This window comes from Amphibalanus amphitrite, unplaced genomic scaffold (assembly GCF_019059575.1).
Source record: "Amphibalanus amphitrite isolate SeventyFive unplaced genomic scaffold, NRLGWU_Aamphi_draft 000658F_arrow, whole genome shotgun sequence".
In the NCBI taxonomy this organism is placed as follows: Eukaryota; Metazoa; Arthropoda; class Thecostraca; order Balanomorpha; family Balanidae; genus Amphibalanus; species Amphibalanus amphitrite.
In genome coordinates this window covers 130,266-158,220 of record NW_024882152.1, presented here as the reverse complement: position 1 = coordinate 158,220, position 27,955 = coordinate 130,266, and the positions used below count along the sequence as shown (strand labels likewise).

The following is a 27,955-nucleotide window of genomic DNA, read 5'->3' as shown; positions in this document are numbered from 1 at the left end:
CTCCGTAATTTCGGACCACATTGGGGCATAGTGAACAACATTAAACTCGGTGATAGTTCGAAGCTGGTCAATATATGTTGTATGATGGGCGATCGCGACGGAATACGTAACTTGCAAGCTGCCAACGTAAGCCATTTTACCAAATTCAAGGGCTCAAGCTTCCTTACTGACAAGTAACAGCTACCTCAGGATTTGTCAAGAGCGTGACGCCTGCTTCCGGGCTGTTCAGAAGTGTTCTCTGATCTGGACTGCATGGCGTTGCCCGAAACGGCACGAACGGTTCCTGCTCGATGCACAGGCACTCTTGGTAAATGGTCCACTGATCGGCGCAGCTTTAGTCCAGTGGCTTTTCCACAAGTCTTGTAAACTTGTTTAATAGTTTGGCCCTTGTCTGATTTTGGTGTAAAATAGAATAAGCATTGACTACCGGGCTCATTTACTGAAGCAATATGCTCGTCCAACAGGCTCGTCATAGCCGATGATCCAGCAAGGCTATCCTATTTATCATGATAAACGACGCATCCTTAGCACGTAAAATGCAGAAGGGCATTTCCTTTGAAATCACTTGCCTATCCGAGAACAGAATGTGAAGTGTCACCGAGGGGACCACCACGCGGCATTAGTTCCGTTTCGACATGGAGGCTCCTTTCCACTAACTGCAACAATGTCACATGATTGGGATCACAAATTGCGTCGGCGACCACTTAGCAGCTACTACCGCGGTTATTATGAGGTCAGTTTCCCTCAAAGCTCGATGCTCCACTGCTTGTTGCGATGGCCCAGCCCCAATAGGTCATCAAAATAGGATCTGATGGTCCGATGAGAACGCGCGACTCGGGCAGTGATATGATACGCGGATCGCCGATCAGCAGGATACCTCGCAACTCATCCTCAGTCTGTTGTCAGATGAAGCCGGGCTAAGTTGACGAGGCTAACTTAGTACTTAGTTATTCTGCAATTGAGCTGCTACTGTTCAGTTCTAACACTAGGTTTGCATTTCAAAAGAAAGGTTAAATTTACATGCAAGGAAATAATCGAAGCCAAAACTGAAAATAATGCTGCTGAAGTCTCAGCGCAGAATCAAATGACTAATGGTCCAGCGGACACTATCGCACTTGGCGCATAATGGCTGTGCTAAAGTCAGGTGAACCCCCAATATGTACATTTCATGGCTACTTTAATTGCAATTGACAGCTTTCACGCTATATACGCTCCTGTGCCTTACGTTTTTTTCATCAGCGTCCTAAGATCGCATCAGCAGAATGCATATTGTCTCGGCCGACGCAAGGTTAACAGTCCTCTCAAGAGATGGCGCTGCGATCGAGTTGCGGAAAACCGATACAGAGAGCATGGCACCATGGCCACAGTTAAAGAGATACAGCCAACAGACTTGCAGAATAGGTTGAGGAATAGCTGAAGTTTCGAGGTATATATTTGAAAATAATTAATCATATGATATTTGTGCTCAAAACTCGCGTGCAGTGAAAATGTAGCGAAAAACCCGGTTGATTAATTGGCTGCGGCGACCCGCAACCTCAACCAAAAAAATTGAAAAAATTCACATAGTCTTCTTGTGACATGCTCCGTAGGAATTTCGGTCTTCATTATGTGTCCTCGAAAAAAAGTTCTCGGATGACCCGCCCTAATGTGGACAGCTCCGACCGCGGTATGCACCGCTCCAGACGGCGCAGGGCCCGCCGTCTGCCCGCACCCCTGGGAGCGCGATGGGGGCGATGCAGCGCTCCTAAACCGGCCGTCCGTCTGATGCTCAGACGAGCAGTAAAGCCGACAGTTTGCTACTGACTTACGGCCGTACCGCGTCAGCCCGCTGCAGCCGTAGGTATGCAGTATGCACCCATTACCCACCCTACAGGCAGACGGGCTCCGCTCCCACCCTGTCCCAGTAACGGTTGGAACTTCCTCTCAAGGTATGAGACAGATAGCCCGGCGAAACGGACCACTCTAATCGAACACGGTCCGTCCAAGATCCAGCCACCCCGGTCTCAGAACTCGAGACTGACGGGCGACACCGATAGCATCACCGGACACCGGTGTAATTAAATTCACCAGATAAACAAGCTTCACCAGCATGAATTCACCCGTCAGGGTGGGTAGGTGGCGATAACGATGATCTGGAAGGCAGTCACGCTAAACTCGACGCTCTCCGTCCGCCCGTTTACAGCCGGAGCCGAGACAAACAGGCGCCCGGGCGTCGATCAAAAGTCGGCAGCGTCGATTCTCCCGACCGGAGGCAAATAAAGCCGTCGAATACGACGCACGGCCGCCGCCCGCCTACAAAGTGGGCCAGAGCGAAGCCGAGTCGGAGCCGAAGCCGACATAACTCGCCGCGCGGGACCGGAGATAGGATCCCAGAGGATCCCAGAGGAGCCACGGGGGCCATGGCGGAGCTACGGCGGAGTCACGGTGTAGTAACGACTCACGACTCACGACTCACGACTCACGACGGAGAAGAGAAATGAGGGAGCAACACCAAATACGGATTGCAGGCGGAAGCAGATTTGGTAGACCCAGTCCAGTCAGCAGCACGAGCATCTCCAGGGACATGCTAGGGAGATGTTGGGAGGAATGGAAAACAGGGAAATGGAGAGAGAATGGGGTGAGAGAGGATGAAAGGCACCTTGAGATCCTGCCTAATCCTATGTCAACACAGGTTCATGTTAGTGAGGATTGGTGAATCCGTTATTGCAGATGAAGCTCAGATTGTTTGCCCGGCTATGTGACAGTGTCCACAGGGCCTCAGCGGCCCGGACAAAAAGCCTCACCTCAGCAAACATACCTGACTGTTGTTTCCGAGCGACGAGAAGAGAGGACGACTGGCAGTTGGCACCGAGGCCCTGTTTCACGACACGTTACAGGCTTTTTGGGTTTCCATGGAAATGTCAACAAACTGGGACGCTCACAATGCACTACGCTTGTGTTTCCATGGAAACCAAGAATGAAACCAAGAAACCAAGGAAGCCGCTACTAGCCGCTAGTGGAGTGCCGTAAAACAGTGTCCGAGTATCTCCGCATTCAGCGCGGCTGCCTGTTTTCCATGCGCCCGCCCACACCGCCACTGGGCTATGTTTCATCATACATAGAGCACCGTATCACTAAGCTGCCCTGGATAAGATCTCAGAAAGTGATAGTGATGGAAGGACAGACGTCGTGACAATCGCCTGCCCCGGGTCCTAGATTAGCGGCCGCTGGGCTGGCGATTAGGATCGACTACCTCGGTGAAGCGAGGGAGGTGTGTCCTGGATCGCTCTGATAGCGACCTGATAAACAATAAGCGTCCAAAAATCCCATAAAATAGGCAGGTAAGAAAAGAAAAACTTGTGGATGTCGTAAGCTAAAAAAGAAATGGCACTTGCACGACAGGCTATTCCAGAAGCGTTTGAACTTGTACAAAAACGACGATAAAATTGGTGGCAACTCAATTGTCACGAAATATCCTTTCCAGGAGCGCTTAGCTGACAGCTAAAAAACAAAACACTAGATCGCCAATTGTCAACCTGAACCACACCAGCGACATGTCTTATGTAATCATTAGCCGCACACAATCTAAAAAAAATCTGAACCATATTCACAATTGACACGAAACAACAAATGACAAAGCACAAATGACCTTTTGACTACACTTCACCAAAGCCGCCAAATGAACATCCCCCACCCCCTCCCCACCCCACACACACACCTACATTACAGACACCATGACCGGACCGCCCGTTCCGTCGATCCCGATAGTGACCCAGCTGCCGCCGAAATGTCGCGAGGTCGCCGCACACCCGTCTTCGGCGCGGCTTCAGGCGTCTCCAGTAATTGGGTTTCTGTCGTCCGTGCGGTAAGCCCGGGCTACTGCGGTACGGCACGACCCCAAACTAACCCGCTCCAGTCGGCGGCAGCCCGGCTCAGACACACTTAGATGGGAATTTAATTTGCAGCGGCCTCATAGATGCTGGGTGAGGTTAAATGTGACGAATTTCCGGCATGGTTTAACCGTAATGCTAATTGCTAGGATGACATAGTTATTGTGGTTATAATAGTTACAACTAACAAACCATATTATCATGTCACAAGTTTATCATACTTCTTTACATCATCTTACATATTTCAACGCATTGACGAGTAAAAGGTACACTGTACACTGTAGAGCCAAATCCAGCAAAAAAGCATAATCACGAACACTATATTATGCTCTTGAGGCATTGTGGCTCCAGTGCAAGTAGGTAAGTCATCAAAAGCAACGTTTGAATTCTCTGAATCAGAGCATCTGACCGACGCCACCGCGATGCACCTCAGTCGTGAGTCACGGCGCAGAAACACGTTACAGCGGTACACCATGGACCATTCGTGGCAATAATTTCCCACAAACTCGGCCAATGGGTGTCCAGAGATCTGCCGCGTCCCCAACTTCAGCTACTAATGCAGCTAATCTCGTTTGCTGTCCAGATAGGAGTACGCCCAAAACTCGACAAAACTGGGCTGGTTGTGACGCCTCGCCGCCCAGTATGGTAGCTAGATGTGCTAAGTAACGTCTTGGGGAGACTATAGTTATGCTCAGTTTACAATGTCGATTACTGTAAACAAAGGCACAAAATGCAATCACAAAATGTATCATACCTACGACTTAGAAAACGACCGCATCGAGCATAGGCGTAGGAACAGGGGGGGCCGGGGGGGCCATGGCCCCCCCACTTTCGGAGGTGGGGGGGCCAGCAATGTTAACTGGCCCCCCCACTTTTTGCTGACTAAAGTGTCTGTCTGTACCTACCTACCACCCGGCAACTTGACAACTATTCAGCTTGCCCTTGAAGATTCCCTTTTTGTTTCTACAGCGTTATTGACCGCAATTTCCTTCCTCCATTGCCATATCAGAGACAAGACTGTGGGTCCTTGTGACAAAATTTTGTTGAATACGAGGCGCGGGACAGCGAACACTGAAAAGGTATAAGACAATACCAGCACGGTGCAGGAGAATGCGTATACAAACGACCAACGCTTGACCGGATCTGCTTGGGGTCGGCATAGTTCGTCAAAGGCGTACTAGCTAGGGGCCAGGGTGACTGTGCCCCCGCCTCGGCTCAAACAGGCTGGGGGCCAGCAATGTCTGTATCTGCCCCTCCCCTTCCACTTTCAGTGCAGTGGCGGTCGCAGAGGGGGGATCAGGGCCATGCCCTTCCCCCCTCCAAAGGCTAATCAGGGGGCCATCATATCATTTGGCCCCCCAAACAACCAATGGGCCCCCATGGGCGTTTGGGGCTCTGGCCCTTATTCGATTGTCACGAGGCTCAAGAATCCCACGCTAGCTATTAACAGCTCCCAAACCAGTCTTTGAGGGTCCTATACTGATCTCGGAGGGCCCTTCAGTGGCGGTCAAGCGCCCACATTGACCGCTGAGAACCCACATTGACCTCATTTGAGGGCCCCTAAACCGGCCTCAAGGGCCCAGCCGGCGTCTGAGGGCCTCACACCGGCCTCTGGTGGCCTCATTTCTGTCTCTGGGGTCCCAAGACTAACCTTTAGGTGCATCTGAGGGTCCCGCACTGAATTCTGAAGACCCGATGCCGGCCTCTAAGGGTCCGCATCGGCCTCTGAGGGTCCATCTTGGCCTTAGGGGTCCAACGCCGGCCCATGCCGGTCTTTTAGGGCCCCACACTGACCTCTAAGGGCCCATGCTGGCCTGTAAGGACCCACATTAGCCTATGAGGGCCTTGCACGGGATTCTGAAGACCTGATGCCGGTCTCTGAGGCCCATCTTGGTTTTTGAGGGTCTTCTGCTGGTCTCAGGGGTCCAACACCGGTCCATGCCGGTATTTTAGGGTCCCACATTGACCTCTGGGCTCTGAGGGACCCGCACTGGATTCTGAAGATCCTATGCCGGTCTCTAAGGGTCCGCATCGGCCTCTGAGGGCCTACCTTGGCCTATGAGGGCCCTCCGCTGGTCTCCAGGTTCCTGGTCCCGCCCATGGCGGTCTGTTACGGCCCCACACTGACCTCTAAGGGCCCATGCTGGCCTGTAAGGACCCGCATTGGCCTCTGAGGGCCTTGCACTGGATTCTGAAGACCCGATGCTGGCCTCTGAAACCCATCTGGGTTTTTGAGGGCCTTCTGCTGGCCTCTGGGGTCCTACACCGGCCCGGCCCATGCCGGCATTTTAGGGTCCCACACTGACCTCTGAGGGCCCATGCTGGCCTGTAAGGACCCATATTAGCCTCTGATGGCCCAAGTCGGCATCTAAAGGTCTCATCCTGCCCTTTGCAGGCCCTGTACTGGTCTCTGAGGGCCTTAACCCTCGCCGGCCGATGGGGGGGGGGGTGCCGCCCCTCCATAGTTTTTTTTTCGGGATAGCTCCGAACACGCCGGCGATAGAGAGCTGAAGCTTTGCATAGCTGACCTTTGAATCAAGCCAAATCTTTTGGCACCAACCGCATTTTCGGGTCAGATCAGGTCACTGACCCATGAGGTCATAAGTGAACCTCTGCACGGTCTTCAGATGTCGCAACTTCGCAACGCCCTCACTGCCAGAGGAGATTTTACAGGGAAATGAACCTTGGACTTTGGAGGACCTACTATGAACGTCAAACCCTTTGAGACCCCACTTTTTTGCGATAATTTTTAAATGCGTCCACTTTCGTTGACAATATTCTGGCAATGTATGTTTCAGAACCTGCCGAAACTTTTATTACTAAGGTATTTTGACGCCAAACTATTATGGAAGGTACTTCTCATTCACTCGTAATGCTAAGGTCAATTCAGGCCCGGGCAGAGGCTTGCGCTCGGCCACACTCGTGCCCCGCCACCAGCGCCATCTGCTCTAAATGCCATCTACCAGCGCCCGCTACCGCTACCAGCTACCGCCCACCATCAAGCCTGAATGGAGCGAGAGACGCGAGTGACCGGTCGCCGAGCAAGGAGCGCCGGAGGGGCAGGGCGGAGCTTAGCGCTGACGTCATTACGTGGCTCCGCCCCATGAGCGCGTAGCCTCTACCCAAACAGCATATTCGTTCCGTGAAATTTAACATTACGAGTGAATGAGAAATACCTTTCATAATCGTTTGGCGTCAAAATACCTTAGTAATAAAAGTTTCGGCAGGTTCTGAAACACACATTGCCAGAATATTATCAACGAGAGTTGACGCATTTAAAAATTATCGCAAAAAAGTGGGGTCTCAAGGGGTTTGACGTCCATAGTAGTATCCATTAGGAGTCTCACAACTCATATGAGGTCAGGTCATTTTCGTGACCTCACCATTAGGTATAAGTCAATGGGGATAAACTGAAAACTTTTTCTGGCGCCGAAAACGATCTCCAACTATCTCAAGCACACCGAATCGTGATTTCATGCTTTCCTTGCAAGGTTCGATGCGTCACTTTTGCAATGTTGACCTTGCGCGACGTCATTTATGAAGTTATAAGGGTCATATTAGTTTGACGTCAATAACTACCGATCAAATTGAGCTAGCGAGTCGGGAACGCCATCAATGGACTCAGGAAGACCTGCCGAATCGAATGATATGCGACATGACCTCAATCGACCAATGTCGTGACCTGGGGGGCGCTGATCTGACCGTGACCCGAGGTCAACATCCTCAGTTTACCTCACCCAAACAAAAAGTATATATCATTCGACGCGCCTGAGAGAGGCGAACACGATGCTGGCAAAATCGCGGCTCTGCGGCCGTTTTTTTTTTGCGAAGTTATTCATTAAAAAACGGAACCGTGCCTTGAGGCACTTGACCTGACCTCAGAGGTCACCGGTTGACCTAGGACCTTAAAATCGGGTATCGATCTCTGCGTCTTGTAACGGCGCACACGCTCGACGCTCGTTTTTCCGCGACTTGCTAGCTCCACCTGGGGCGAAACGGCGAGGGGGTCGTACCCGCCCCCGCCCCCTCGGCCGGCGCGTATGTAGAAAACCTATAGGTCCGGGCCGTCGAGGGTTAAACTGGCCTCTGAGGGCCCAGCCCGACCTCTAAAAGTCCCACACCGGCCTCTGATATTCAATCAGCCCAGTTGCAGTGGTCGCTGAGCTGATATAAAACCTCTAAAAACGTTATAGGTCTGGTTGAGCCTAGCTGGGCCGTTCATGCTGATTTTTATAGGTATATTGAAAAGACTCGCTTTGCACTTTTCACGCTTGCTCGTAATGAAAAAGTTGCTGGATGCCTCTGGAATTTGCATGGGTGCCAACGGCTGCGGAGGACAGGGGAACGCGTCCATCAGTTTGAGTTTATGGACGGGAGTCTCCCTGAAATTTTAACCAATTTTGTTTTTGTTTTTGTCTCGATTTTTTTTTTATCTCTGAGCATGTTTGCGAAAACAAAGTGGCCGAAATCCGAGGAGAAATTGGATTTTGGGGGTAGGTTAGGTTTTGGACCTCTGTGAACCTGGCCCCCCCACTTTCGAAAACGTTCCTACGCCTATGGCATCGAGTGACCAAATCGGAAACATTGTGTCTCAACCAACATGAACAGAGCAGTTCATACGAAATATGTATGCAGCCAGATGACAACTCGCTGACTTTGAACGTCTAAGTATGTTTGAAAAACTATGTAAAGATATAAACATTAAAATAAGCATATGTCTGCAGTCACCACTACTGCATGACAGCATCTACTGCATCTACTGCATCTTCTCAGAGGCATGCAGTCTTTTTCTGGAAAAATATCAGCGACAATATTATGGCTTGACGTGGGACACGACATAACATTCTGGAGCAATATATAGTAGCGCGAAATTAAGTCGCAATTCGGTGAAGACGTGCTTGTCCAAGGCCAGAGTAGCGTAAAATTTTTAACCAGGCATCATGGTCATCCTTGGCGTAGGTACCGCCAATGGCGGTACCCCAGACTTTCGCAAATGGATGCTGAGAAAAGAAAACTTCCAGCGTTGGCATCTTTGGAGATAGGTAATGCATTTTAGCCTGCTCAACGCTCAGGGTGTAAATAAAAATGCACTTAATGAAGAGCCGGACACTTTAATTAAAACGCGTTTCATCAAAAGCACCACACATGTTGCCAGCGCAGCCCGTTCCTGAAAGGTATTTTGCTTACGACTTGGCCTGTGGAACTACCATTCTGAGAGCGCACGCGACACTCTGGTGAGGGTCCTCCAGCTATCAGACCACTTCTGGCAGCGACCCGTCTCCAGAGCCACCTTCGCCCATTCATTGATGAATAGTAAGTGGTTCTTTGATAGTTGTGCGTCCAGAACAGCATCGCTTGGAGTGTTGTAGCAGTGGAGTGTTGATAATTTTGGGACATCCAACGTGAATATGCAGGGCGCCCCAATTCACTGGATTGATGCAGTAACGTTCGTAAACAGCCAATGGATTCCCAGCTAGCAGAATCTCACCTATCACTTCACTTCTTCATCCAGACAACCCAAAAAAGAACAATTCGTCAGCATCGGCAAAGTACCTAGGTAATGCACTGTCTATAAAAGCTCACCGAATGAAGGAGCGAATGAAGCAGCACCTAGTCATACACCAAAGACATGCGCACAGCCAACACTTCGCTTCTCGGAAACCTAGGTACGAGTCACATTACAATAATATATGTGTGGACAAGGAGCCGCATAGTAAGGGCAACTGAAAATTGGGAGCGCACGGCCAGCAACAGCCAAACAGAGAATCGGAGTGCGAACAAGGAACTAACGAGAGGAAGCACTAACCTGTCCTATCCTGAACTGTACCTTACATACCGACAGTTTCCAGCAAGAACATCCTAAGTGGCAAATTTTCGAAACTGACATCTTAATACCATTCGACTCAGCTCGACGAGCTGAGTCGAATGGTATAAAAAAATCTCAATTTCGAAAATTTGCCGCCTAGGATGTTCTTGCTGGGAACGGTCGAACTACAGTACCGAATTACGACAATATAGGTAGTCGCCAGCAAGGCTACTGCGAGGAGAAATGTATGCCCAGTGCCCACCCACCTGTAGAAAGATTTTTTCTACGCAGCCTTTAGATTGGAATAACAACCAAACGATTATTCGAGTGAGCATACGAGGCTACCACCAACCACTCACTCCGAAGTTACATCATTAATTGCATACCATCACGGAGAACGCTTGAGCAGTAGTTTTGAGAGTCAAATCACACCACCGCTTTGCCTTCCCTGCCACTAATGGAAGCGCAGTCACTGGCGGGGCGACAGTTGAGCCGATTTCATTATTCTCGGGACCATCTAAAGAGTCGAGCGTCGACAGATTCCGAGAGGAAATGTCCCATTTGATTCACCACCAGGGCACCAAAGGATATTTTATCTGGCCAGGAGCAGACGACGTTCAAATGACAGAGGCGTGGAACTATTCTAATATTGCACACACTTCTTGCGTGATGGTGTCCGTATGAGTCACAAAAATTGAATAATATTGTGTATCTATTTAAACTTCAATTTAGTCCGATACACTTAACCACATGCAAAGACAATATTAACAGCATGAAAACTTGTCAGGCCTGCCTATACCATATCGCACGCATTTCCCTACTTGTAACCAGCCTCATGTAAATTTGATGTAAATCCATTTCCGATACACCTTTAACCCTATTCCTGGCGGGGGGGCCTCAGGAGCTGAGGTTTTTTGGTTATATCTCCCAAACGCGTTGAGCTAGGAAGCTCAAATTTTCTGACTTTTCCTAAAAGGCTTCTACGCAACATGTCTGAAAAATTTTGAGTTGATCTGACCTCAGGTCAGGTCACCAGAGGCGGTTTGGTGACGCTACCTCAGAAAAGTTTGCAATCACGCCAGAGCTAGAGTTTTTGACCGATCAATTTCTTCTCTTCAGGGTTTAGTTAGGGTACCAGTATGTGCAATTTGTATATCTCGGAATTTTGATATCGGTGACCAAAGGTCAGGTCAATTTCGCGACCTCCCCATTATAAGTCAATGGGGGAAAAATCAACTCCCTGTTTTTACCACTAAAACGGGTCGGAATGGCCCCATATACCATACATGACTTCATATATGATCAACCTTCACTACCTTGAGGTCTGTTTTGCTGTTGGGCAGCTGTGAGGTCATGTGACGTCATCAAAGGTCACCAAAGGTTTTTGGCCAATAACTCCGTACAGGAACAAGATACAGACGCGTGGATGGTCTCATTGTGTTCAGCTCGTCAAGACGCATCGAATGATATACATGATGACCTCGAGGTCACGTGACCTGAGGTCAACCTTTGACCTTGACCTTTCGAGGTCAACATATATATCATTCGATGCGGATTGACGAGAGGATCACGATGATGCCCTTAGTTTGTTCCTATCTTGACTAATTCGAAAGTTATTCGAGAAAAACTCTCTCCATATCTAGTGCCGCCATTTTGACTTTTTCGACCCCTGTGACGTCATCTTTGACCTGACCTGAAAATGACCTTAGTAAAAATTGTAGATCTTGGCCGTGCGTATCCGATGCCGTTTACCGCTTGTCGCTATCTTGCTTCGTTCTCGAGATCTCAGGGGGGGGCCGAATCGGCCCCCCCCCCGCCAGTTTCTTGTCCCGGCGGAGCCCGCCAGGAATAGGGTTAAAACGCTGTTCAGCAGAGGAAGCAAATGCTGCTTCTTCAGGGTAACCTTCTTCAGGGTAAATTTTGGACGCTTCTGAACTTTTGTTTTCAATACAAATGTGTCCGGACAGCCAGCTACTTAACAATCAATACCAACAAATATTTCGAAACAAGCGATTGACATAACTTAATCGTCCACTCCCTTACCAACGCACCCAAAACATTATTTCACAAATAATTTAACTAAAATAACCTAACCTAGCCCACGATCAGTTACAAACAGCGAACAAATGCCATCAACTGGCGCCAAATGGTTGGCTGATGAGTGCCCGCTATCGCCCTGACCAGGTGCGGCTGGCTGACCGGCGCTACTCGCCGACCCATCGGCGGCCGCCCCCCCCCCCCCCCCCCCGCGCTGCGGGATTTCTGACGTCACCATCGGGCGTCCGACAATCGATAGGGCGTTTATCGACGGACGGCCGGCCGGCGGCGCCGTCACAGTCCGCGGCCACGTCACGTAATGTCACTGTTCCGTCACTAACCGAAACACAACACCGGCTGCATACCCGGGTCACTGTGGAAACACCACGAGTGGAAACAAAACCCCTCCTGGATACACGGGTCACTTTGGATACGTTACTGATGAAGCAATAGCTCTGGGTGAAAACAGACATGTGCAAATAACTGAAACACGATCCCGGCTGAATACCAGAGTCACTATGGATACACCACGAATGGAAACAGTAGCCCTTGATGGACACAGAGTCACAGACTTTTGTAACTGATGGAAACACAGCCCTGGCTGGATACAGAGCTCACTGTGGATGCGTCAGGAAATGGGAACAGTAGCTCTGAATTAAAACAAACGCGTGTAGGTGGTCAACGGAAACACGAGCTCCACTGGATGCAAGGGTCACTGTGGAGTGTGGATGCGACACCGATAGAAACAATAGCCCTTGGTGGATACCATGATTCAGCAATGGCGGTAACACAGCCCTCGGCTGGAGCACGGGTACGTGAACGATTGAAACAAAAATCCGAAAAAAACACAGGGAATCGTCACGGAAGGAAACACAACCGCTATCTGGATACAGCATAGGGATGAGTTACAAACCGAAAGAAAAACTGATTGGATAATTGGATACAGACATGTGTCAAAAACGAACTAACAAACTTGGCCGGATATGGGGTTTCGCGATTCGTCACATTAGAAATACAGCGCCGTCTGAGTACAAAAATATGCTACTAATACCGATAAACAAAGACGGTGGATACAATAATTCGTTAGCAACGGACTTACAGTCCCAGCTGTCAGCCATAGAAGGGTTCAGAGACTATGGTAACCGTACTGAGTTGACAGAATCCCACTTCCTGAATAGGAGAATCCACCACTAACAGAAACACAGTCCTCGGCTGGATCAGGGAGTCGTTACGAACGAATTTGCAACCCCAGCTGTTGAAAGGATCAGTCACTGACAGAAAACGGTAATGACGGAAACACATCCCCGTCTAGAATCGGATCAGGGAGCCGCTGCACTGATGGAAACAGGCCAGATAGGCCTACAGGGATTCGTTGCATTTAAAACAGGATGCAGAACACGGCACATATTGCCTAGCTAATTTCCATTTTCCCTCATCTTGTCAGTCACGATCCCAGCCTCCTTGTGTAGTTGTAACGGCTAGGACCGTTAACTCGGCACGTGGTACCCCCCCCCCCCTCCCGTCACTCACCAGGTGGAGCACGGTGTTGACGATTTCCTTGTCCTCCATCTGACCGACCTCGACCAGGCCGATCAGCACGGCGAACCGCAGGTCGTCCGTCATCGTCGAGCGCATGATGTCCGACGAGGTGCGGATGCCGCCCTGCTCGCTGGCCTCCGGCTCGCCCTCGGCGGCCGCCATGGCGCGCGCGCGCCGAGCACCGCCGGCGGCGAACCCACTCACTCACACACGCACTAGGAGCGGTGTCTGCACGCACCGGGTCGGTTCACGGTGCCGTCACCGCGACCATCGCACTGGCACACACCGGTCGACCACAGCGGGCCGCACTGCACTGCACTGGACTAAGACGCCGCGCGGCAGGAGCGAGAGTTGAGACACGCCACTAGTGAGGCTCACACAGGAGAGTCACCAGTAGCAGTCAGATGTGGCTCGGTAGCTTCAGAGGATGGTAGACAGATTTATCCTGGAAGGAGAGTGCCAGTCAGTTGACATGTCACAATTGATCTTTATTCAACAGAAAAAAGAGACAAAGGTAGTTGAGACACACCTACATCAAAATGCTTTGGTTTTCTTTTTTAAACTTTTTAGGCTCAAGCAGCATGCTCAGTCATATGCCACTGAAAACAGAATAAATGTTCTAAGCCATGCAGCTTAAGCAGTTACCTCTCAGATTAGCAGCCCAGATGAGCACACATCCATCGTAACTTATTTCTAGCTCAGCTCAATGGTACTTCATGCTCATCCTTCATCCTGATTCATGAACATCATTCAGCAGCACTTCACTCAAAGTTATGGTCCTTGTTCATTTTTCAGTCAGGTGTGATCTGTCATGATAAGGATAACCATTTGAGCTTCCTAACATTTCAATATAAAAAGCATGTCTGATTTACGTATGGATTGTTGCAATGAGCCAATGACCACTAGGAGTAGGAACCACAATTGTTAAAGATAGGTAGGTACAAAATCTTACTTGAACAGCCCTTAGGATATCAAGCCTGTATGTGTATGCTCTATTACAGAAACAAAATTACAAATGCAAATAAAAGATAAGCACTATTCCCTGGACTGCTATAAGAGTAAGAAAGCAGGCAGCTTGAATTCGGTAACATTAGCTTGCAAAGATCATTTGGTATATGTCAAGTTGATACGAATATGTAACAGCAAAAATTTTAGGTTTTAGGTTAGGTTAGGTTAGGTTAGGTTGTAGGTTTGTAGGTTTAAGGTTGTAGGTAGGTAGGTTTGTAGGTTTTAGGTTGTTAGGTTGTAGGTTTGTAGGTTGTAGGTTGGTAGGTTATGGGTAAGTAGGTAAGGTTAGGTCAGGTTTGATTATGTTTTTTCTTTTATTTGCGAGACATATGAGTATCATTTTTTTATTCAGGATGTCAAATAATGTAAAGATATTAAAAATTTATCAATGAAATCTGCTTAGGACTTTATCTTGACATTTACTGATCATTTCACCTTTTACATCTACTTTCAGTGTTTTAAGTAGAATCAGTATTTTGTCGACGTGGTGTACACTGTCATTGTTCTTAGCTAGGTATTACAATTGATGCCAGCATGCTCTTATGTAGGTATCTGAATAAGCTTTCACGTGCCATTTACCGACTGTGGAAAATGGCTGTGTTTCATAGCCAAAGTTTGCAATGGCTATGATTGCGATTGTGACTAGGTTACTGCAACTGGGTGCCAAAAGTATCTAACCTCAGATCTTACAACATGACATGAAAACCGCTGGCATATTACCCACAAATTGACATTGGCTCTGAAAGCAGGCCGTTGATGTTTATATTTACTTTGCGACCAGTCACCAATTTACTTTTGATGCCATCCCCAAGTAAGAAGCAAATCACATGATATCCTTTGACCTCTTCATGGCACAAACAAGTTTAAAAGCAATTAATTCAAGGTACCTACAATTCAGGTTCAGTCAATTCAACGTAAAGCTTAAAAAGCTTACCTGACCATTCAGTCTCACCCACAACTTCGACACGATCTTCACACACGATAAGACGAAAAGCTGATCAAGTGGCTATACCCGTCAGATTTTTGCAACCAACACGACACCCCCACTTCGTAACCTCTCCCACTGGAGATTTGTTTGTGTCCTTTTCCGTGTTTCGTGTCGTCGGCAACTGCGCCATATTCGTCCCATCTGGCTTGAAGTATAGAGATGGACAATTAGTAAGGCAAAACTAGTGGGAGATTGTGCAAGTACCAAAACAAAAAAGAGAGGCTCTTCACATTTTTTTCATAAGTGATTAATATTGATTACGGTTAGGGCGCCGCCTGATAAGCATTTTTCCCACGGCGACGCTGGCTATAATAATGATAATTGATAATAGGAAGTTGAACTGAGGATAAGCCTTGTTTTGTTGTAGGAATAAGGAAGGTATACCTATATCTTTTGACTTTTGGGCTTAATTGGCATAGGCGGATTCAGGAGGACCATCTACGGACGCTGTAAGTAGGTTACGGTTAGAAAATGAGTGAGGGGCGGGCCAGAGTGCCCCCCTGTCCCCTGGCAGGGGCGCCGCCGCGCCCGTACATTCGCTATATTTGTTTAGTTCATGTAATTATTGCCTGTTCAGTTCAACCTTTTTATAAGATTCAGTGTTACTCGAGCTGAGCCGCTCCTCGTCAATAAGCATGCTTCTACAAAGTAGGTGTTCGTAGCGGCAGGGTACTTGCTGACTGCATTAGTACTCACTTCCGTGCAAGCTCCTGTGCTAACAGATCTTGACCTTCTCTAAGTAACTTTCTAGTATAATTTTGTATTAAAAATACTGAAATGTTTCTTGAGATTCTTTTTTATTATCATGCTTTTATCTAGAAAAGCTTGTTAAAGCTGCTTGGAATCTTTTTGAAATATTTCTTAGCTTTATATTGAACAACAGAAATGCTATTTTCTTGCACTTTGGGCTAATATTAGGCTAGAATAGATGTACATTTCGTTGAAATTGAATTTTTACATTATTTTTATTGTACCTGGGGTCGAATCCATGAAGAAATCTATATTTGTATGTGGAATCTGGTTATGTTCGCGGAAAACAGCTAAATTTATACTATAAAGTGCTGCTTTTAGTTTAAAGTCAATGATTATACTAGCCGTATTAGCCTTTGTTTACATGCACCAGCTGATAGATCACGTGACCTCAAGGTGAAAGGTTCTATTGTCAAAGACGTAACACACTACATACTTATTTCGGTGAAAAATATATGACAAGTAAGTTAAAATCTGAGCATTCCCGACAAATGATATAAATTCAACAACCTAACTTGTGCTTTGTTGGAAATTCATGCAACTCAGTCAGGAAAATTGCCTACTTCTTTACGAGTAATGTTACGTAATTGAAAAGTGATCGATGATTGCGCAGTGGGGTCTCTCGGGTCTCTCCATTGTGTTGTGTCAGTTTGTCCTTTAGCTTCGAGTGTGTTGTTTGTGTGACTGACTCATTTCTTCTTTAACTTATCTCTCCGAAGGAAAGCCTTGCTGGATCCAGAATGTCTTCTCCTAGCGCTGGCAAGAAGAGAATGGACACGGACGTTATAAAACTGTATCCTTTCTCATGTTCGGGACTGTTACGTCAGTAGGCGGAACTATGGTCAAGCGTACCCATTTTCGGGAACGCATTTTCGTTCCCATGTTTGGGAACGATAAACCCAAATATGGGAACGCCATGTAGGCATTATTTAAAACAAGAAAAAGAACCGTTAAATGACGTCCAAAAAATATAAAACGATCGTGAACCGCCCGATATTTGTCTCAATATTGTTGGGAAAGAGTTTGATATTGTAAGGCCCATCGCAGTTTCAAATCGTTCGCCTATTTCTAAAGCAGTCCATCATCCGGGCCGCGAGCCCAAATTTGGGAACGCTCTCGTACACTGGCGCTGCAAGCGTTCCTTATTATGGGAACGGCGTACCCAAAATTGGGAACGATTTCACCGACGCCTTTCAGGGGCTCTTTTCATTAACAAGCATCACGTCCAACGCCGCAAATTATTGTTAACGCAACAATCATCAGATGACCTTTCCGGCAAGACCGTCGCATGTTTCGCCCGGTCTTCTGCGCTTTTATTCCCGTCGATCTCGCAGCGGGCACGCCCCCCTCTGCAGGATTACGTAATTCACAACGCTCAGCGATGTTCAACAAGGTCTTCCATGCCTATATCCACCGTCCGCGCCGAGGGTGGAGACATGTCAAGCACCTGTCTGTTTATCACCGATAGTTGACGAGCACAAGTAAGTATCCAAAAATGGGAACGCTGAAATGTTTCACTCTCAAAACACCTAGTCCCAATATAAATCTACTTTTTTCCTTTCTTAATGAGTGTAAGTGGCAAAAGGCCTGGTAGGATGGGCACGAGAAATGATCAAAATTAGCATGAAAATTATAAATAAGGCACATAGGGCGACCTGCATAAAAGAAATTCCCCAAAACGATCGTACCCCCAAAATACCGAAGGCAAAAACCACGCTCATGACGCTCCTTAAAAGCAACGCTAAACAGCTAGCATCCAAATAAAATATGTCTTTCAGGGTTGATAAAATACAGCTGAATAATTTTAAACCACTTAAACTGAGTTTATAACAGTAGTTCGGTAAGTTCACTCGCGTTCCACGCGGTCGTCCGCCCCGACACCAAAAGTCAACAATATTACCTTGGGACCGTACGCGTCTTCGCTTGCATTTGTCAGGATCTGGTGTCGATAGTATGAAAGTTCATAACCAGGCGAAAATTATTATAGTTGACCTCAAACTAAAAAATGCTTCATTTTCCTTAAAATTGCATGCTAAATGTCGTATAACCCATATTTCCACCATTCTGTCATTTTTAAAAAATCATTAAAAATATCATTCCACGGTCAATTTCCTTGTTCCACGGTCAGATTAAAGATAACTTTATGGAGATTTAGTAGAGACGTTAATTAGCATGCACTTTTTCGAGACGTGATGCACTAATGAGTTTTAGTGCGCGAACGGCCGAAAAATTGCCTTCCGTAGTCATAAATGGGAACGCTCGTTCCCATATTTGGGAACTCCGTTCCCAAAAATGGGAATGTTCCTATATTTGGGTACTCATGACCATAGTTCCGCCTACTGACGTCTGTCGATTGAGACTGATGCTTTTTTGTTTGTTCTCAATTTTCTTGACATCCATGTCTATGCATGACTCTTTAATTTGCTTTTTCTTCATGCTCTGCTCATGCAGTTAAACTCTGGTAGGTGTTTCCTGTGTATTATTACCATTAAGTCCTGACTCCTGTTATGATAAGCTGTCTCACGTTGACGTCTGATGAATGTTGGTGTGTTCTTATTTTTATTTACAATAATACTTAATATTGGTTTTAAATCAAACAGGAAAGGGTCATGAATGAAGGGTTTGATTGAACATCATTGATGTTTAGAGAAACACTACCAACATCACGAATAATGACGTATGACTGCATTTTTCCTCCGTCCATTTTATTGTATGATGCACAAACAGTGCATAGGACACAAGCTCAACAACCTAACATATTTTCAGGACTGAAAACTAAGCTTTCATGGCCTTTTGCATTATGCTTGATTTAGTATGCAGAATTTCTATAATTCTAAATTTTCCTTTCATGCATTTCAAGGCCAATCCAATCTGGGTTTAGTAGACTTGAACTTCTTTTAAGGATACCTTCCTATTGAAAAGTGATTTAAAAGTTAGCTCAAGTATTTAGAGGATAATAAATGGCTTGTTTGTTAGGCACTGACTTAAAGTATTTTTATTGTTATAACATGGCGTGGATCTTGTGGTTCAGTCAGGCTAATGTGAGCAGGCACGTACCCAGGATTTCGCCCAGGAGGGGGCCACCTGCTTTCGAAGGGGCCCCCAGGTCACCCGGGGCCCCCATGCGACCAGGTCCCCCGGCTGCCAGGGGCCTTCTAGGAGACTAGGGGCCCCCAGGCGATCAGGGGCCCATGCGATCAGGCCCCCGGCTACCAGGGCCCCCTAGGCGACTAGGGGCCCCAGACGATCAGGGGCCCCCATGTGACCAGGCCCCCGGCTACCAGGGGCCCCCTAGGTGACCAGGGGCCAGGAAACCGGGAGCCCTCGGATGACTGCAAGGGCCGATCGGGTCATCAGGGGCCCCTCGGGTAACCAGGGGCACATAAATGAAACTTTGATATCAATTTTTCTTTTGAGTAAAAGACGTTTTATCCAGTGTTTGAGAAAAAATATCCCGGGGCCTGAGGGGCCCCCTGAGCGCCTTCGGCGCTCAGGAGGGGGCCATGGCCCCCGTGGCCCCCCCCTTGGGTACGTCACTGAATGTGAGATACAAACATGTTGCCTATGTGTGATTAGAATTCCATTATTATTTACAATGGTTTTCTTTCATATATGTACAATATGGACTGTAGATTATATGGATACAACTGTCAGTTTTTTTAGTGTATCAGTATGGCTTCTCATAAAAAATGAATATAATTCCTTAAGCAATTCCTCAGGATTGAAAGCAAGCATGAAGTGACAATAATGGGAGGGCTAAATGAATTTTGTGTCAAGTTCTATGGACCAAAAGAAAGTGAGTATGAAATGTCTCACTGCAATAGTTCAGGGCTGCTATAGACTCTACAGAGTGTTGATTACTTGATTGTGTGCTTGAAAGCAATGGTTTTGTTCAGTTTCACATTTTCTTACACTGTAAATTGTATTAGCTTAATGTTTGAAAGAATGCTGGATAATTAGTTCAACATTAAAGATGTCTCCACTTTATTTGCAGTGCATGCTTCATTGATCAAAGCCAAGCATTAAGTAGCCATTAGATGAATAATTTAAGTGTCAAAATGCATGGAATTGGACATGGAGCCAGAGAGAAGGTTATGGCCCCTTGAGTTCTCAGCAAACATTCCTAAAACTTAATGAACTTAAGAGTGGTGCAAAAATCATGTGGGTGTGTGGAGCCAGTTTTTCAGTTGACCTTCTAGCTTGCAAATATTATTAGTTTTTAGACTAGAATGGATAGGAATGGGAAGGGCAAATAAATATCTAGTTTGTGATCTGTCAGCTGTCTCCACAATATTTGTAATGTCCCTGCTGAAGGCTAAAACCTGAGCAAGCAAGGACAGAATATAAATGCTAAAATGATATTACTAGCTATGTAGCTGCAAGCTCTTTCTGATAATTGTTCAGGATCTAGATCATGCCAACAGTTTGTGAATTATGCTTAGAGATAAGATACCATTTTGCTCACATCTTTGCGCCCAGCTATACATGTATCATACGAATTGATTTTCAGCTGTGCTTTAGTTCAGGTGCGACAGACACCACACCCTGTCTGTCTGGCAGCTCCGTACGAGGGCGGCGTCTGGAGGGTTCGTGTGCTGCTGCCCGAGCACTACCCGTTCAAATCGCCCAGCATCGGCTTCATGAACAAGGTGTACCATCCCAACATCGACGAGATGTCCGGCACCGTGTGTCTGGACGTCATCAACCAGGCCTGGACGGCACTCTACGGTCAGTGGATGAGGAGGCGCTGCGGGGGCGCAAATAGGAGCAATTAATTGGAGGGTCCTGTTGGGGGTTTTCCGCGTAGTTGATGGATGATAGATTGTGCCGACAGCTGACGCTTATTAATCGTACTTCGTGAACGATTTTGATTACGATTTGGTACTGATACTTTTTTACTTTGGTGTACGTTGAAATGTGACATTGATTTTCACCTTTCTCTCATCCAGCAGTTTTTCCCGATAAATTTTATGTTCATTTTGCGATTGCAATGTGCAAGTCGGAAACGCAGATATCTAAAATTGTATTTAATGATCGATAAATGTTCGAAGGGTGCAGGCCATCTGAAGGCTGTTACCGTCTTGACCGTGACACCTGTCAGTTTCCTTCCTGATCTTTGGGTAAATTACATACATCCCTCTCACTTATCATCTGAAGGAAGTAAAAAGTCAACATGCGGCCATAAAGCTACAGATCATAGGGCTTGTAACGCCGTCGCTCATATTTATCGTGAACCTGACGAGCATTTGTGGCAGGTGCCGTTCCCATCGCTCGACCGGGCACTTAAGGTGGGATACTGACATGACCTTGCTGCTGGAGCTCCCCAGTCACACATTCAATGCTGCGAAAAATGCTGGTTGCATTGTATTGCTAACAGCTCTTCATTGATCTAATGATTTTGCTGTCAAAATTTTGACGAGTTTTTTTCAGTTCGGGGGCTTGCTACTAAATGTAACGTGCATTTTTACTCCAGAGGTTGATCGTGCGCCCTATTTACCATCCTCGTGAATCGATGCCAACCGGCTTCTCCCGTGTTTCAGATCTCTCCAACATCTTCGAGTCTTTCCTGCCGCAGCTGCTGACCTACCCGAACCCGATCGACCCACTCAACGGGGACGCGGCAGCCATGTACATGCACAAACCTGAGGAGTACAAACGCAAGGTGGCAGGTGAGTCCTGCGGGGGGGGATAGTCGCTAGCATTTTGTGTGTCAGGGTGTGGTGTGAAATGGTGAAATAGAAAGGACGGAACATGTTTGTGCGAGACACTCAGACAGTGAGATGGAGCATGGTTAGGTAGGACGGCATTGTTACCTACCGTACATGTGTAAGTAACGCATAGAAATGTAACGTGAAGCTATTAAACGAAATATTATGCTGGCAAACATAGTTGCGCAAAATTGATTATTGAATACAATTGCGATGCTCGTTGCGATTTGGCCATCGGGCCCGGGCCCTGACACTTGACGGTGAATTTGGACGCAAAATACGGCCATCAAGTCGCTAGAGCTGCAGCTCAGTAGCTTACTGAGTACTGAGTAGCTTACTTCATATTTCATGCAGTTGAAACAGTTTTGGACAGGCTGTCAGCCGCTGCGTAGACGTCGCGTAGGACGATCCGACCCTCACGGAATCGATCAGACTTTTGGAGGGCGTTGCTCGGTTTCACGCCATGCAACTACAAGCGCAGCGGTCTTTTTTTAAGTCACCCGCTGACTCACGCTGTCTGCGTGGGCCCGGCCGCGCGGTCCACCCCGAACTATTCGACCGTCTGCAGCGGTGGCTGGCTGCACCGGTCGTTGACCCCGGGGTGGGGCGAGCCGTGACCGGCCACTGCAGTGCTGTATCGGCCTCAGGGGCGGCTCACTGGGGTGGGGCGACCGGCCCATGTCGATACCTGGCCGCGGTGTAAATGGCTCTGTGTACAGCGGGTGGGGAGAAGTTAGTGGAACCCAGGGACATAGCTTCGTGGTATATGGCTCCCTGCTGTACCCTTCGCTCGATGCTGGAGTGCACCGAGTTAGTCATACCTGGTGACTAATAATGACATCAGGGGATATGGAGAAGGGCGTGTTTATTTTTAGCACGCTTCTGATTCTCGCATGCTCTCACTACTGAGCTGAGTTTCGCTGTTGAGGAATACCGTCAGCCATTTTGATAAACATGGCTTTGCCTGTCATGGCGCGATATGAAATTAGTGTCTGTGTCGCAGCGCGGCTGACAAATACGGCTGTCAGATTCCGTGGACACGGGCTTTGATCCTGGGGCTGCCGTGAGGTGCGACGTTTCGGTCGGCTGCGCTCTTCCCCACGCGAGCTGACGTGTGTGCCGGACCAGTCCCTGTTTTCAAACGGCAGTAACTCGTACCGTGTTACTGCGAGCTTTACCGTGGACGGAGCACAAAGAGCCATTAGGCGGACCTGCGGGCGACGCTGTGGCGGCAGCCTCGACTACAGGTGGTGTTACGTGCGCCATCGCTCTGAAATCAGCAGCTGGGAGCCGTATAACCCACTGTCCTGCGCGTCCATGGGACAGCGATCCACCCCGACTCCCGCCTCTCGCCCCGCTGGCGCGCTGCCTCAGTGGTCGTTGACGCAGCTGGGAGGCTCTATGGCACGACGCTCACGCGTGAACGGCCGCTGTGCGCTGACCTTGGCTCACTCTGGAACCGCCCGACTGCGCGCGTCGCTCACCCCTCCCCCCGGTCCCCCGCTCTGTTGACAGAGCACGTGCGGCGCTACGCCACGGAGGAGGCGATCGCTCCGCCGCCGCAGGTTTCCGACGACCTCTCCTCGGACTCCGAGTCGGAGCTCTCAGAGTTTTCAGAGGATGAGGCGCGGGACATGGAGCTATAACTGCCGCCTATGTCCGCTGTCCGCCGCTGCTGCTACCGCCGTCACTGTCAGCCGGCCCTGACAAAGGAGAGGGCATAGAGTCATCCTGGCAGGGGAGAAGGGAGGAAATTTATCTGGTAACGGAGGATTGATATCGAAGTCGGGTTCGGGATGTCTTATAGAAGCAGAAATTCGCCAATACCTCTTAGAATAAGAAATTCGCAACAGGCGGACACCAGCTGGCTCGGTCGAAATGAAAACGATATGATGGTTATCGTTGTGCCGCTCTTAGCTTTGTTACGATTGTTTGTTAACCATGACATGAGCAATGCAACTGCATTTCGGGATATTGTTTGGTGGAAACCGATACTTACTTCGGTTGCATGTGTTCAGCGCTCAGACTGAAACGTTTTCATAACCTGACCGAAATCCAGCAGTGCTACCGCCTGTGGCGCTTCCGTGCTTTAGAACTGAACCAATGTACTTCGAACTCTGGACTTGTTACATCTTTCGCCTAGTATATTTTCGCGACCGGGCCAGTTTCTAATTTGGCATTGACGAATTAGAAACCAGACCCCTGCGGTACGCTGCGTACCTAATCGTGTCAAACAAGGGACAGCAAACCCTCGTGATCGCGTCATCGAACTGAACGTGTAAGATTTGACTCTCCCAAACCCGACGCTCCGTCACCACAACGTTCCCTGACGGTGTCCGACTCTATGGACCGAACTGTCATCGACTGGCCTCCCGGCGCCGCAGCGGCAGTCGGCTGGCCGGCGGACCGGTGCCGTGTCAGTGTGCGTGCGTTCGTGTGTCATTTTACTGCTGTTACTGGTCGTCGTGGGTGTGTTGTTGGTTTAGCCGTAAGCAGTGTGGTTTGGGAGGTAGGTAGCTGGTAGTTGCGTGGGTTTCTGTGCGGGCTTGTCCTGATCGCGGGCCGCGGCAGTGTGCGCCGCGCCTTCTCTGTGCTCGTTCAAGTGTTGGATCCCTTTTATTCTTGACTGGGAACTTGCTAGTGCGATGCTGCCAGCGGTGACAGGCTACTCCCGACTGTTTCTACGAATCTCGTATTCTCAGCTATTTGTCCATTAGTTCTGACCCCGGATCTCGGCTTAGCCCTGAAAACCATTAATTGTCGTCCGGCCACCATCTGGCAATATTCCCCGCTCTGGATCGGGATATGAACTACTGCCCATTTGTGCCCTATACCCACTCTTTCAGCCATCGTTCTGCCGTTAGTTTAGCGGTTCAGCCTTCGTATCTTTCCAGGGTTGTTGGCGAAGTCACCGTTCGTCTGTTCCGTCTCCGTCCCGTATTTTTCCGCTATTTTTGGTTCGTCTTGTCCCGCCCCCTCTGCCGTCCGCTCCCGTCCTGTCCCGTGTTCCTCCCTTCCCTGTCCCTTGTGCTCTCTTGTCGCCTTAGCCGTCAGTTCACGTCCTGTGTTTCTTCCTGTCCCGTCTTCTGTCGGTTCCTGTCCCGTGTTCCTCCTGCCGTGTTTCGTCCTGTTCCTGTCCCCCTGTCCGCCGGCGGTACTCGCAGCACTGTAGCCTGTAGTCAGAGTGGTCGGTAGTTGAGTAGTGGCGCGTTGCTCTCCGCTGGGGACCGGTCCACCGCCCGGCCGTGACTGTCAGCTCTAGTGATAAGGTGTGAGCGCGGGCGGCCGGATCGCCCGCCGTGACCGGTAGTGTGCCGTCAGAGTGAGCCCCCAACCCACCCCAACAGAGGTGAACGTCGAACGATGCAAGATAATTATCAGCAGAGGTGAATTATATCGTCCAAGCGATTGTGTTCTGATTGGTATGTGCGTGCTTCTGTGCTTTCGGAGTTTTGCGGGTTCTAAATTTTATGAGAAAACCATGAATGACTGCCCTCGCTTTGAGTTTGTTGGGCACGAGCAATATCGTTTATAACTGATCACTTACTCTGACGCATTCGAAATAGCCACATCAAGGAGTCTTCTAATGATAATTCACGGTGTGTATACTTCTATATTATGTCAGCAGTTTGCGTCTGCCGGAAAACTGCCCCCATCTGTAGTGTGAATATGGCATGTGAAAGTCGGTGGTAAGGTCGCATGCCGTCTAGTTAAGTTGGTTAGCGCTGTCAAGGTGGCGTGGCCTTGTTTGAGCCGCACTACCTTGTCGACCGCAGCCGGCCGGAACCCCACAGGGCGCTGCCGACCCCCGGCGCTGCAGTTTAAGCCTGGAATTCCTCGCATGGCTCCATGTTTTCCGGTATGCAACGTGTTTGCTTTTTGCCGTAACAGCATGTCAAGTCAAATTATTCATTGTCAATCTTGTGGACAAGATTAACCGTTTTCATTGTTTGAGCTTTTCGGACGTTGTTGGTTCAACTACTGAGAAATTGTGTACGTTGGTAAATGCCGCGATTACCAGGTGCGTATCTGCAGTGTCGTGTCGGTGGGCTGCCGACGCGGGTTCGAACCTCGTCCGGTGCCGAACTTTTGGCGCCTCTCATTGTCCCATGTACTGGCTACTGGACCCTTTGTGAAGTGTTTACGTGTAGTATTGGCCGCTCGCCAAGAGCCGCAAGTGTTGTGTACCTAACGCCTCAATATATTTACAATAAAAAGGTCAACACTCAGTAAAACTCGAGTATTTTGCTTTGTTCGAACAGCAATGGATGATGGAAGGCGAAAGCGCATCTGCTATTGAAAGCAAAAGGGTATTGAGTCCGGTTCCTGCATAAACTACGTCCTGTCCTACAAACAATGGAGCTCATAACAAGCCGATATTTATTCGGGCGATAAATACATCAATACAACACAAGCAGTACACAAACAACACGCTGCCGACGTGACGGCCCCGACCGCAGGGTCTCCGTCGAGCCGCCGGCCAGTCGGGGCGGGGCGCCAGCGGACGCTTCCCCCGTCTCTGTATGTATATCGGGCCGGGGCGCCTGAAACAGTGCGGAGACGTCAGCTGTCGACTCGTACAGACTTACACTGGACCTGCCTGGGTAGAGGCCGCGCAGATATCGCAAACAACATTCCACTTCGGAGTTTTTGTTGATGTGTGGGGACAGGGGAAGGATATTAGGAATACGGCTATGCGGCACATTGCAGTGCGGGTAGGTATTGTTTCGAGAAGTTAAAAACTACCTATTTTGAGTTATCGCAAAGCGGTGATTTGACGGTGCGAACAATGGACAGTGCACAAGTTGACATTACCCGTACGCACGCTGTTCTAAAGCTGCTGACTCAACACCACGAAACTATTCGCCCGTCATCGTCCACCTCCCCTGCCTCCCAATACCCCTCCCCACTGGGCAAGTTCCGGGAGTGGCCAGCCCTCGGTCCGTACCCAGCTGAACCCCGGCCGGCCGGCTGGACGGTCGGTCCACACACCACCAGTCGGTCCCCGGCGGCCACCGCCAGCACCGGCCACTAATGGTGTGCTAGAGCGGGGCTGTGCAGCAGCCGGCAATTAGCGATGTGGGCAGGATGAGGAGAGAAGGGAGGGTTCGTGCAGGAGGCGGAGCTCCTCTGGGCTGTCTTTACACTGTGTGGCTGTCAAATGTGTGGTATGTTGTTTGGTAAGGAAACGACTGGTTGGTGTAATTTAGGTGAAATTTACATACCCCAGCTCATTGTTACGGTCACCTTATATATCCCAGCGCAGATAGCCCACCTGTGTTGTGTAGTGTATCGTAGTCTTCCTATACCCAAGCACCACACCACCTCCCCATCACTCACCCATCCTAGACCATTCCTGGCCATCCTAGACGTCCCGCTGGTGTCCCCGCAGGCCGAAGGCGGGTGGCACCAGTAGCACCAGCACTGCCAACACCAGGAACAGGCCGCCGCAGCAGAACCGCAGGTGGTGCGCCGTCTCCTCCCGCGAGTAGGGCCACGCGCGCACCAGGTCCCACACCACTCGGCTGAGGGCAGGGCAGTGCGGAGGGACGTTAGGGTACACTCACGGGTTAGTGGTCATGTGTTGTGGTGAAGGATGTTGTGACGAACAATAACACATCTCTGTAACCCATGACATTGCACAAGAAGTGTCCGTACCTACTGAGTAAAGGGAAGGGAGAACGTCATTTTTGCAGCAACTTTGGTTACTTTATTTCTCAAGACTGCCTCCTCCCAATCTGCATTTGATCCTCCGCTTGAGCAATCGATGTTTCGTTTGTACGAGCGATATCATAAACATGGCGAATGAAGGATGTAAACATTGCGAAATGCGCTCACCCAGGTCGCTTTGCAGTGTTTCCCTTGCTCAGTGCTCACAGTACAGTAGTGCCACCTCTAACTGTACTTTGTCAACCGGCCGCTAGGTGACACTACCAGCCCCTGCCGGCCGCCTGAGGCCACCGGCCTGGCCTATCCTATCTCAAGGTTATGTCTAGTTCACTGGTGTCACCGTGGAATACGATTGTGCAATGCGGACATTGCAACCGTGTTATTTTTGCATAAGCATACACGATCCTCCTACTCTGCAATGCGCATTTCATAAATGATGGGTAGGCAGCATTGCAACGGACCCAGGCATTTTGAGAATTCACCGTTTTCACCGTCCGTCATTTCCATCCTCAGGACATTCAAATCTTTCTCCTCCACACCTCAACTCCCGGCTGGTCCGGTATGATTAGGCAACTTTATC

At 48.8% G+C, this 27,955-nt stretch overlaps 3 protein-coding genes across 8 annotated transcripts in view; 1 reads left to right on the top strand and 2 right to left on the bottom strand.

The window, feature by feature from the left end:
• Positions 1 to 15,312, bottom strand: part of LOC122364135 (neurobeachin-like) — a 141,784-nt gene extending 126,472 nt beyond the window's left edge. Inside the window, exons 1-2 of the mRNA XM_043334244.1 lie at positions 15,194 to 15,312; positions 13,243 to 13,696 (exon numbers count right to left, since the gene is read on the bottom strand). Coding sequence (XP_043190179.1) covers positions 13,243 to 13,413 — 171 coding nt within the window. The 5' untranslated portion in view covers positions 13,414 to 13,696; positions 15,194 to 15,312. The remainder of the gene's footprint in view (positions 1 to 13,242; positions 13,697 to 15,193) is intronic.
• A 1,338-nt stretch (positions 15,313 to 16,650) lies between these two features.
• Positions 16,651 to 25,942, top strand: LOC122364142 (ubiquitin-conjugating enzyme E2 H-like). Its single transcript, XM_043334259.1, has 5 exons — positions 16,651 to 16,790; positions 19,717 to 19,793; positions 20,558 to 20,725; positions 21,538 to 21,666; positions 23,221 to 25,942. Exons 1-5 carry the CDS (start codon positions 16,738 to 16,740, stop codon positions 23,349 to 23,351), a joined length of 558 nt encoding a protein of 185 aa, XP_043190194.1. The 5' UTR covers positions 16,651 to 16,737; the 3' UTR covers positions 23,352 to 25,942.
• A 125-nt stretch (positions 25,943 to 26,067) lies between these two features.
• The window catches only part of LOC122364137 (inositol 1,4,5-triphosphate receptor associated 1-like), a 64,506-nt gene continuing 62,618 nt past the window's right edge, over positions 26,068 to 27,955 (bottom strand). For all 6 annotated transcript variants that reach the window (XM_043334246.1, XM_043334247.1, XM_043334248.1 and 3 more), the window contains 2 exons: positions 27,046 to 27,230; positions 26,068 to 26,249 (listed from right to left, as the gene is read on the bottom strand). In XM_043334246.1, coding sequence (XP_043190181.1) covers positions 27,071 to 27,230 — 160 coding nt within the window. In that variant the 3' untranslated portion in view covers positions 26,068 to 26,249; positions 27,046 to 27,070. The remainder of the gene's footprint in view (positions 26,250 to 27,045; positions 27,231 to 27,955) is intronic.